We start from the raw sequence: 12,491 nt of genomic DNA on the forward strand, positions 1-12,491 counted from the left end.
TTCCGATCCGAATCCTCATGTATTTTAGTCATAGCATCTCCGAACCATCTGCATATGAACCGTTGACTTAACAAAATTTGTTGAATCTTGACCACAGATATTAAGCCCATGTTGCTAAGCCTTAAATGAGATGCTTTTCTAGCTTCTGCAACACTCTGGGAGCAGTGCATTGAGGTTTCCCAACACCCTTGGTTGTTTTGGAGCAGTGGTGTTCTCAAATCTTTACATTGGGAATGAAGTTGGTGACTCCAACACCACGTTTCAACACCATTTGCAAGAGGATGATTTGGGCAACTATGTCCTCACATTGGTAGTGGGCCAAGGGAAAAGGTGCTGACCCCTTGGTCCCATGTTAATTCATTCTGTGTATGAGGGAGTGTGCCTTTACCTGGTGGGCTCCAAAAGGGCTTAGGTGTCGGTGACTCCACCCAGGCTTTACTTTGGAGGGGGTGGGCCCATTAAGTGACCTGATTCTCGGCGAGGGTTCCTCATCATAAAAAAAAAAAAGCTCCATCTCTTAAGATTTGCAAATTAGTCCCCACCTTTTATGCATTTGCAAATTGATCGCGTATTTTTATGAACTCTTGAAAATTAGTATCTGAGGTTAACACCTGTTAATATTCTCTGGCAAAAACCGTTAAAGGCAGGTAAATTGATGATTCAGCCCTTACAGAGGACCATTTTGCAAAATGCACAAGAGGTAGGGATTAATTTGCAAAAACTGCAAAAAATATGGCTCTTCTACTCTAGGACCATTTTGCGGCAGGTAAAATCACGAGAACACCCCTTAGAGCATTACTTTGATTTCAGCAGGTATAATTTCTCAAACGCTTTTCAAATTTTAAACGTTGTTTTGAGTTGGAAAACCCTCTTTGCATAGAAATCTAGTAATCCAATGCACAAATTGGTTTTGAAACCTGGAGGTTCTGTTTCATTTTTGTTGCAGAATGACAATCAGTACCAACATGGAGGTTCTTATAATACAATTTGCGGTTCTTGGTGAAAGTAGGAATAAGCTCAAAGGTAGTCGCCAATTTCTCATTGTGGTACCAATGGGGCCTCTGCTTGTCTGGTAGGAACCGCTAGTGCACGTTACCTTATGTTTGAACGTTGATGGTTCAAAACCCAATTGTATAGTTGTATAACTAGTAGGGGTCAGCCTGACCCCAGCTAGACTTAAAAAAAAATTCTCATTGTGGTCCTTGGTGTAAGAATAAGCGGAAGGCCCTTACAGAGGACCATTTCCCAAAAATTTGAAAGAATTCTTAGGAACTAATAAGGGCGTATAGAACTTTTTTAAATTTTCCAATTCAGTCTCATAAAAATGGTAAACTTCTTGACAAGTACAGGCACGTGATTCTAAACCTTGAAACTTGAGTTAAATTCTTTGTTTAGCTTGTGCCTCGTTCTTGGTTTGTGAATCTCAAGTCTGAATTATAACTTGGTGCACAAAAGAATGGTAACCTAGCCTTGTTTGTTAATAAAGGTTTTACTTACAAATCATGATCAGGAACATTGGATCTCATCTGATTATCTTTACATAACTCTCTCTCTCTCTCTCTCTCTCTCTCTCTCTCTCTCTCTCTCTCTCTGATCCAAAACCGATAAATAATCTTGGAATATTTTTACTGAATCATATCCAAAAGAACTCAATGCATTAATCCTGCTATCACGAAATCAATCAGTGCCGCTACTCATTGTCATCCCAGCTTCTTGCTAAATGAACCTCATTCAATATGTGACAAGAGAGTAACAGTCTCAAACATTTGGAGGATGCTCTCAAGCACGAAAAGCACCCCCATGAGCTTCATTCTCTGCTGCTTCAAAGGAGCATTTTCCTATGAAGCTCACAGAGAAACACAACTTGACCAGCCTAATTAATGCCCAACCAGACTGCCATTGATTGGGACCATGTTTGAGACCTTCTGTCCTAAAACCGAAGGATCTTCAACCTCCGCTTTGAGAATCAAGATTTCTAGTGCTCAGGCCTGAGAACTTCAGTTCTTTATACTCCTGCATCTGAAATCCTAAAAAAAATGAGGATTTCAAATAAGTCGATCTAGAACCTTGGATCATGGAGTCCGACCTGCACCCCTTCAGATATGAGATCCAAGGTTCTGAAACGCAGCCTGAATGTTACAAATGCAAAGAAGTTGGCATGAACGCGACAGATAAACCATAATTAGGGTCTAAAACTGTCATTCATTGAATGTTACAAAAGCAAAACAAATTTAAGATTATATCCAATCAGACCAGAACCAGAAGCAAAACACCGCAGTACAAAGTTTTCATGCTGCAAGCATAAGATAAGATTGATAAAATCTTTCTAAAAGCAAATAAAATCCCTACAAAATTTCCAACAGTATTTGGATGCAAATGCAAGATGGAAGAGAAAGCATCAAATTAATTTGCCTAAGAAAGAGAACTGGATGCGGGACCTCCACCATAACCACCACCACCTCTTCCAAACCCAGGTCGTCCGCCGGCACCCTGGAGCAAATCAAAACGCAATAAATCAGTGGTTCAATGTCTTCCATGGTTTTCTGTAACACCAGCAATATAGCAAATAAATAAATGATTGTAAAGCAATCTTTCCAATAGAGCCATACATCTTCATGTAATTCGGTCAGAGATTACAGAGATTTCTACTTTTACACTAATCACCCGATGAAAGTATAGACACAGAACACGAAACTCCATTTAAACATGTTTCTTTAATAAAATTCTCAAAACTCATGAAAAAATCCAGTCTTGTAGAACACAGAAGACATTTTATAAAAAAAAATACTGTCTGATATGGATCCAATTTGCTGAATGGAGAATCAAATCATGTTGCAACTTTTATTTCCCAAAGTTACTAAACCTGCAAATCTTCATCAAGTGGGGAGTTTTTTACCCGTTTGATAAAATTAAAACCAACTTTATTTGTAGTTTTCTCGTAATTCATTTATGCCTTTTTTAAATACATCATTTCTAATGCAAACATTGTCGACCATGCCTTTATTCTTTTATGAAGTTTTGAGGTTTCAAGTACTGACAAATTCTGGATGTAATAACGTAAAAATGGGAAGTATTTGGGGGAGTATAAAGAATTTCATTGAAGCACATGGTTAATAAAGATGATTGTCTAAGTCTAAACTTACATTAAGGGCACATCTAGAAGCTGTTGATTGATTTTATGTTGTATACATGTTTGTTATTAATTTTAGCAGTTTGTTTACATATTTTATGTGTTTTTATGATTTTTTATTTGGGGGTACCGACTAGTCCCTCTTAGGACCCCGCCTAGCGCCTTTGACAACTAAGGACATCATCGCCTATAGGAAGAATGAAAAAACAACAGAGGATTTTTGCTTAGTTTTAAATTTTAAATTCAGTTCTTCATTTACTTTTTTCTTAATCTTTTAATTTTACCGAAAACATTTCAATGGAACTGATTTTAATTAAGTAAATAATGTTTATTAGAAATAAAAAATGTCATTAGAGGAGGTTAAGGTGTTGGTGACTTGTGAAGGAACAGCTAGCATGCCTGGAAGTTTTAGATTTGAGATAGTTATAAAATGAGGAGTCTCTCAACAGTTTCCATTCATTTTGTCTCGTGTCCTTTCAAAAGCGAATCTGAACATGCAATAAAAGAGATGGATGCTTTTGAATTTGTTATTTTTTCTAACCATGGGTCATAAAAACGCACACCGTTTAGACTTTCATAGCTGTGGAAAACTTTTTTCTGATCATCCTTGTCTTCATAGTACTTTGATGGCTTTTTTCATGCCATCCAAGAGGGGAAAACAGAGAGATTTAGGGCAAGTTTGCTTACAGACGTAGTATCTTGGGAGATTGATTCTCACGTGGTTCCAGATTCAACCATTTTCTCATGTTTGCAGTCACATGAGAAAATGATTCTCGAAGCAGTGTAGGCGAACGTGCCCTAAGTTTCTCTGTTTTCCCCTCTTGAATGGCATGAAAAAAGCCATCCAAGTACACAGAAGATAAGGATTATCGGAAAGAGTTTTCCACAGCTACAAGAATCTAAACAATGTGCAATTTCATGACCCATGGTCAGAAAGAATAACAAATTTGAAAGCATCCATCTCTTTTGTAGCATGTACAGATTGCTTTTGAAAGGACATGAGACATAGAATGAATGAAAATTGTTATCATAACTATGTCAAATCTAAAACTTCTCGCTTTTGCTAGTTGTTCCTTCATATGTGACCAACATCTCAACCTCCTCCAATGAGGTTTTTTATTTCTAATAAATATTATGTACTTAATTAAAATCAGTTTCATTGAAATGTTTTCGTTAAGATTAAAGGATTAAGAAAAAAGTTAACGAAGAACTGAATTTAAATTTTAAAACTAGGTGAAAATCCTCCGTTGTTTTTTCATTCTTGCAGTAGGTGATGTCCTTAGTTGTCAAAGGCACTAGGCGGAGCCTAGGTGGGGCCTAAGCGGGACTAGGCGAACTAATCGGTACCCCAAATTAAAAAATTTAAAAATTAAAAAACACAAAATATGTAAACAGACCAGTGTTGTATCATACAATACGGTACGATACATATCGTTACTTTAGGGGAAAATGATATGAGATACACCCGTATCTCGATACAGGTATATCATACTTATATAAGATGTATTGTAAGATACACACCCTTTATAGTTTTTTCTTTTTTTAATCATATTTCATAAACTTGGTTATTTTGTTTATGTTTATGTAATATGAAAGCATGAGCCTTGTGACATTGTTCTTGTGAGATATGCATGCAATATTGTCTATGATTCTATATTAGTTGATGTTTGATGATGTCTTCTGTAGCTCATAGAGACATAAATGTGATTTTACAATTGTATTGTGTGCAATTCATCATTGTTTCATGTGTTATGAATTTTTTAAAATTTTTGCTATATTTTTCTGATTTTTCTTGATCTTTTTGGATTTTTTGAAATTTTTTTATTAAAATTTTATGATACAATATGGTGTTACTTTGGGCCGGATCGATGCGGGTAACGATACGATACTCACAACCATGAAACGAACTACTAAAATTAATAACAAATATGTATACAACATAAAATCAATCAACAATAAGCAATAGACCAAACATAACATGTCGCTCAACATTGTAAAGAAATTATATTAAATAATCTGCACAAAAGAATGAAGAATAAATAAACAATTGAATAAACAAACCATACAACTAAAAATGTGAATGAGCAATATACACAAAAGAAAATCATGTATACAAAAAAATTTAACAAGTCAACAATAGACATAATATAAGAAATAGACAAAAAAGAAAAAAATGAACAATTGAATAAATAAATCATGGAACAGATAACCTACTTAAAAAATTAAGAATAAATGAACAATTGAATAACCAAACCACACAACTAACAATGTGAATAAACAACATACAAAAAATAATACAAAAAAATTTAACAATAGACATAATATAAGCAATAGATAAATAAGAAAAAGAAATGAACAATTTTGAATAAACTTGCTCAATGTAAATAAAAGGCAAATCTATAATTTAAACACAATTAAAACCTTAACAATATTAAGTTAAAATCCAAGCTTGGTTGTCAAAGGCGACGCCTAGACAGAGCTTAGAAGCAGCCCCATTGTCAGGGCAACTAGGTTTGGACAGTGGAGCCCTATTTTAGCGCCTAGGTACTGCCAAGCTCACCTAGGTGGTGCCAATGCTGGGACCGCCTAGGCTTAAGCATAGATAGGTCACTTTTGGGGGGTTGACCAAACGATCGTATAAAAGGGGAAAAGGGGGCCTAATTTCCCCCTTTTCACACTCTCTACCTCTCACGTCTCTCACAATCTCTCGAGTTTTTGCAAGAAGAGGACAAAGAGGTAGATCCTCCAGTCTCTTTCTCTCTCAGGTTTTGAAAAGAAGAAAAAGAGGACCAAGAGGTATGCCCTCCTCTCTCTTTCTCGGTTCTTACCGTCTCTCGTTCTCACTCAGCTCTCTCTTGTTCTCTCATTCTCAGTTCTCACTCTCTTGAAATCGCTCTTCCTTTTTTTCCTTTTCCTTCCCTATTTAGTTTTTCTTCTTCATGTTTTTCCTTCGTTTACTTTTTTTCTTCCTCCTATTAATTATATTGGATTTCAGTTATATTATATATTCAGTTATATTATATATTTTGTATTTCAGCATATTATATAATATTGTATCTAATGTAATGGAATTTATAATATAAATAATCTGTTTGACTATTTCCATGTTATATTTCTTAGCTAATTTTGTGGTTGACTGGTTCCGATGTTATGTTTGTGAGTTATATTTCTGATTGACTGTATCTAATGGAATTTATAATATAAATAATCTGTTTAGACATAATCTTTTTTACTGATTCTAAGTTATATTTCTTAGCTAATTTTATGGTTGAATGGTTGTGATGTTATGTTTGTTAGTTATACTTCTGGTTGACTGTTTCCGAGTCTTTGTGAGTTATATTTCTATGTGAAATTCATATCTAATCTGTTTTACTGTTCATTTTCAGAATTCACATTTCAGATGCACCTACAGTCCACATACATAGATGTTGATGTGCAGTTGCACACACACACACACACACACACACACACACACACACACATATATATATATATAGAGAGAGAGATTAGTGAAACTAATCTATTTAATTGTTTCTGAATTATGTATACATTATATAGTTCATGTATTTGTAATTTTGTATATATTAACATATTATAACTTATAAGTGTATGTATTTATGTATATGTATAGATATATATGAGCATTGTTGCTTACTTCTTTTAATTTAACGAATTTACATTTTTGTTTAGATTCTTTAGAACAATAATAGAAAGGGCTTCTTCCGCAAGAGATAGTGGATCCACTTCAAGTTTGACATTTCGAGAATTGTAAGATTTGCATAACTTTAAGCAAAAATATAGTGATCCAGCATGAAATTGGGCTAAATGTAGAGATAAAAAAGATTTGAATTTTGTGATGTGCAATCAATATATATCAACTTATAAAGGAGGCATATAGAATAAAGCATCATCAACTTGATATTAGAAGCAACGTGAAGGCCTGTAATAAAACACATGCAAAAATCAAACAAGTACTTTCTAAGTACACGTAGGAATCGAAGAAGAAGAAGGATAAAAGAAATAAGAAAGATACAGTTAATATATATAAATAAAGATATGGATACATGTTCTCAACTTCCAATTCTAGTGAAGAACATGTTGCAGTTGTTGAGAAACTAAGTTTTGATGATACATATGCGATATGAATATATGATAAATATGATATGCTTTCATGAATAAAACTGAATATGTAATAATATGACTCAATATTATGTTCTATGAATCTAACGTGTATTTAATATGCAAGGATATTTCACTTGAAGATAGTGAAGACTTTATGTTCAAGTACAACATCTTGATGCAATCATACTCATGGATTGAAGAAAAAGCTTGATGAGCCAAAGAGATGCATTAAAGACTATCTAAGATGATCGGCTACTTCAAGATGGCTTTTTTTCTTCTTTAGAGTCATATATAACAAAACCTTCGTAAGCATGCATATTTCATGTTAGAATATAAGTTTTAATCTTATAAGCCATTCATTTACAAAAAGACAAGCTTTCGTAAAAGTAATTGTTTGAGCATATTGTATTATTTCAAAAAGACCTTTTAGAACAATCATTGTACTTTCTAAAAGCATTTATGAAAAAGACATATGTGATAATATGTGCTAGCTCAAAAGATAAGAGCCTTCACATATGAGTCGGTGATTTTTCAAGAAAACATTAAATACAAAGAAATGACTATTTGTAAAAGTATTCATGAAAAAGACAAAGTTGACAAGATATAAAAACTCATGATTTTAAAGCATTTACTCAAGAAAAGACCATTTGTAATAAAGTACTACACAGAGCATTTAATGTACTTTCAAATATTTACTCAAGAAATGATGATTTGTGTTATAAGTCTTATTTTTTACTCAAGCATTTAATGTACTTCAAATCATTTATTTGAGAAAAGACAAACTATAATAAAATGCTCATTTCAAAATACGTAAAACATTTAATGTACTTCAAGTCAATTAATTTAGAAACAACGATTTGAGAAAACAATCATTATTTTTTACAATACACGTATATATTATTAAATAAAATATTCATTTAAGAAATAACGATTTGAGTTAATGAATATAATAACACACAAACATTTATTATTTTCCATAAGCATTTAAGCAAGAATGACAACTTATGAAAAAGTAAAATAGTACACAAAATATTGTACTCTAAAAAGTACATAGCTTTTTCTTAAAAGAAAGGATGTTTTGAAAGACAAAGTGATACGTATCAAAAGAGTACTCCCATCTGGAATAGTCTTTCAAAAAGGAACACGACTTTTTTATTATCTATATATACAAACAAAAAGATGTAAAACACATAGACACAGAAAAAGATTTTTATGATATCACTGAGAGCATTGACAAAGAGAAAAAGACAAAGAAAGAAAAGAGAGAAAGAGCAGAAGACAAAGAAAGCTCTCTCACAAAAATCGAGTGTGTGTCTGAGAAAAAGAACATTTTGTTCTCCTAAGTGATTATTCTACCTACTTTTGACAGAGAGAACATTCTGTGAGAATCTTCATATGTGCATTCATACTCTGCATATCATTCTGAAGGTTCTATAGGAAAGTGTTGTAACTTTTTGTTGTTGTTTTGCTGCCTTCTCAGGTTTGAGAAGTAGACCTCTGTGTTAGAGGGTGTTGTTGCCTTCTCAGGTTTGAGAAGTACACCACTGTGTTAGAGGGTGTTGTTGCCTTCTCGGGTTTGAGAATAAGACATCTACAAGAGGGTGTTGTATTATTTATCCTGTAACAAGGATTAAATAGTGGATAGCTCAAGTGGTTTTACTTGAGGATTGGACGTAGGTCAGTAACTCGACCGAACCAGTATAAATCCTGTGTTATTGTGAGATGCCTATTGTTCTATTTTTTAATTATCGATTTGTGCTTATATATCACTATTCACCCCCCCCCTCTAGTGATATTTCAGCATTATCATAAATAGAGAGCATTCCGAGTAGTAAATTTGGCATGAAACCACCATAAGCAAATGGACCTCCAGATTTGTACTTTCAAGGTGATCTAAAAAAGAAAGGCAAGGAAAAAAACAAACTACGTTAAAAGGATGAAAAGCCAAATTTACAACAAAGTTGCTTTTTCATACAGCAACTTTGATAGGTGGTTTTATGAAGCAGGAATACCTTTTCATACAGCAAAGTTGCCTTCATTTCAAAGTATGATTGAAGTTATAGGTCAATTTAAAACAGGGACAAAGTCTCCATCACACGAGCAGTGAGAACCAATTTTGCAAAAAGAATTTGAGAATAATAATGTCAGATGGATGATCTGATACCAAAGGGAGAACACTTTTTTGGTTAATTGCACCATAAGACCAATGTTTTGAAAATCAGTTGATGCATCCAATGAAGTTGAAGATGCGAATTTGCTTTTTAGAATATTGAATGAAATTGTTGAACAAATTCAAGTTGTTCTAGACAATTCCTCCGATTATGCCAAAGCGGGTAAATGAGAATAGAAAACATTTGTTTTGGACTCCTTGTGTTGTACATTGTGTGGATCTAATGTTAGAAGATATAAGATAATTGTAAGATTTTGAAAACATTTTTAAAAAGCCAAAGCAATTGATCATATTCATATACAAACATATTGAAATATTGAGTACAATGATAACATACACACAAAGATACATACATAGAACAACAGTGACAAGGCTTGCAAATAGGTTTTTGACCCTAAAAAGCATATACAATTCCAAAAAAAAAGGCTTGAGGTCCATGTTTATTAGATATAATTGGTCAAAATGCAAATTTTCAAAAATATCATATGGTAAAAGAGAAGACATGATTTTGAACTCAAAATTTTTGAATGGGTGAGTCATGCTCTTAAAACAATAGTCTATTTAATTAATGTGCTTCGAATGGTTGGTAACGATAAAAGCCAACAATGGGTTACATCTATGAAAAAACACATCATGCAAAGGAATAAATAAATGATTAAGTTAAATTTTTTGTATTCTACTAGCTGTAAATTTTGTTTTTAAATTTTAACTTAGCTTTTATAATGATTACTTTCAATTATTTTACTTAATAGGTAAATTTGTGCAATGATGAAGTAAGATATGGCCCAATTTGAGAGATAATCGATAAAAGATGGAGCAATCACTTGCACAAACCTTTGCATACAGCATACTTATATTTGAATTCATATATATATTATGAGTATGAAAGCAATAACAAGGAAACAAAAAATGAAAGGAAAAAGAAGACCAAAATTCGCTCATAATCTTAGCAATTATACATATCAAATAGAAATGACAAAGGTCAAACAAGTAGCACATGAATAACCAATTGGAAAGAACTGAAAAATTTACCCAAAACAAAAACACAGGACTATTAAAACGGCCAAAAGAGAAATAATGCAAAAAATGAATAAACTGAAATTCTTAGACATTAAACATAGTGAAAAAGGCTAAAAAAATAACTGAATAACCTTTTGGAAAGAACTGCAGTAAAACTCCTGCAAAATACAGATGCGCACATAAATGATCAAGAAGATAAACGGCTTAAGCAGTGGTTTCAGTTAAGTTAAACTCAATGAGGAACATTCTTCACCTATGAACCAATAAGTTAAAGAAAGCACCAAGAGAAAGTTCCTAAACGAATCAAGATATGTTCGGAATATATATAACAAAAAAAAACTATCTATCTGTTCATCTGTCAAACACCCATTAAGTTGATGGAAGCTTAGCGTGGTGAAAGTCTATTTTCCATTACAAGGATTTAAAAAATGCAATAAAAACCTATGGGTCGCTTGATTTTTTGTTTGGATTAGTGATATTTGGGGGTTATTAGGTATGCAGTAACTGATTTTATCATAATTTTAAGAATCAATGAGTTGTACCCATCCTCTATTATTCACAGCTTTAATGACACAAAAAATATTAATCTTTGATTAAACAAGTTTGAGATAACTAATTCCACCACTAATAAGATAGTACTCTGGACCCTCCATTAATTGGCCGGTGGAAGCAGAAATTTTAGCTTCAGATACCACAACCAAGTTGTTTGCTCCCTTCTTTAGTCAACAAGAAATTCAAATTTGAGAACTGAACTGAGGGAAATATGCTAAAAGAACATGATGCAATTACCCTGAAGGAAGGCTGGAACTCAGGCGGGGCTCCACCCTTGTCACCAAATTCACCACCCCCACGAGGGCCGCCACGGTACCCATCACGATCACCGAACCTCGGCCTGTCGCCCTCAAATCGTGGGGGACCTCTGCATTCGATCAAAAATAAGCAAAACCCGTGAACAATCTATAAGAAAAGACACTCCCATCATGCGCCACAACCAAAACCCGAAAAAAAAATTAACCCAACACCCACAATTTCAATCAAACCCAAAAAAGTGAGCAGCGCAAGCACAGATCGACAAACACTGCAAAGAACCAAACAAATCGAAAAGGCGGGCACGCATTGCGTTACCTGGGCCTATCGCCACCGGGGCCGCCCATGGGCCTCCCGAGGGGCTTTACGGACTTCTTCAATGTGGCGGGCACGATCTCGGACGGCAGATTCAAGTAGGTCCTCAGGTACTCGATGCCGTCGTTGGTGAGGTACCAGTAGTAATGCATCCACGAGAAGGTTTCCCTCACATACTCCTTGGACTTGAAACTCTGCATCAGCTTAATGACCTGGAGGTTGGGGACGTCGATATCTGGGTGCTTCTGCAGGTTGAAATCCTTCTTTGCGTAGAGAACGCCCTCTGACCCCCGAAACAGAAACAGGGATCCAAATTTTCAGATGAAATAAAAACGCAGTCGCTCGAGCCGAAGCCGGAATTCGGCAAAAAGCAAACGAAAGAAAAAAGAAGAAGTAGGATTGGGGAGATACCTTGGAAGAGGTACTTGTACACCTCGTTCCTGTTCTTCTTGGGGATCAACTGAAGCAAAAGAAAAAGAAGCACAGAGGTTAACACATAGTAGGAACAGGAAGAAAGGAGAAGGAGAGCTTACCATTTTTTGGGAAGGAGGGGAGGGAGGAAGGAGAGACTCTGTTCCCTGGAGAGATCTCAGAGGAACGAACGCTACCGTGAGAACGATATCTCTGTGGCCGCCCTCTGATGCAACAAAAAAATGAAGGGTTTCAAGGAAAACCCTAGGCCTCATAAGTAGATGTGCCTGACGGATCAGGTAAAAGGGATGGATCGTAATCCTGGTTCTAATTCAGATCCGAATGTAACGTGTCTAATGTGGATCGGATTTTATCTGATATCCGATTGAATCCGACTTGGTTTAGTCAGATTTGATAAGCCGAAACCATATCCGATTATAATCGGATGCCGACATGGTTTTGATTTTTTGCTACTAAATTCGATGAATATCCAGATTTGATGGATATTCAAATCCG

General features: G+C 34.6%; 1 protein-coding gene across 1 annotated transcript; it reads right to left on the reverse strand.

Annotated features, from left to right (window-relative positions):
• Positions 1 to 2,182: 2,182 nt before the first annotated feature.
• Positions 2,183 to 12,250, reverse strand: LOC149848733 (small ribosomal subunit protein eS10z-like). The gene is made up of 5 exons (XM_090005077.1): positions 12,098 to 12,250; positions 11,976 to 12,024; positions 11,568 to 11,847; positions 11,232 to 11,361; positions 2,183 to 2,490 (listed from the first exon to the last, which is right to left on the reverse strand). The coding sequence occupies exons 1-5, from the start codon at positions 12,248 to 12,250 to the stop codon at positions 2,413 to 2,415; spliced, it is 690 nt and encodes a 229-aa protein (XP_089861203.1). The 3' UTR covers positions 2,183 to 2,412.
• Positions 12,251 to 12,491: the final 241 nt, after the last annotated feature.

This window comes from Nuphar pumila, chromosome 1 (genome assembly GCF_984573655.1).
Source record: "Nuphar pumila chromosome 1, dmNupPumi1.hap1.1, whole genome shotgun sequence".
NCBI classification, from domain to species: Eukaryota; Viridiplantae; Streptophyta; class Magnoliopsida; order Nymphaeales; family Nymphaeaceae; genus Nuphar; species Nuphar pumila.

Excerpts from the sequence above, each read along its gene's own strand:
- LOC149848733 (XM_090005077.1), bottom strand. The coding sequence starts at position 12,250 with ATGAGGCCTAGGGTTTTCCTTGAAACCCTTCATTTTTTTGTTGCATCA. Across the intron at positions 11,362-11,567 it reads CCCGGTGGCGATAGGCCCAG|AGGTCCCCCACGATTTGAGG; the intron begins GTAACGCAATGC and ends GATCGAATGCAG. Across the intron at positions 2,491-11,231 it reads AGTTCCAGCCTTCCTTCAGG|GGTGCCGGCGGACGACCTGG; the intron begins GTAATTGCATCA and ends GATTTGCTCCAG.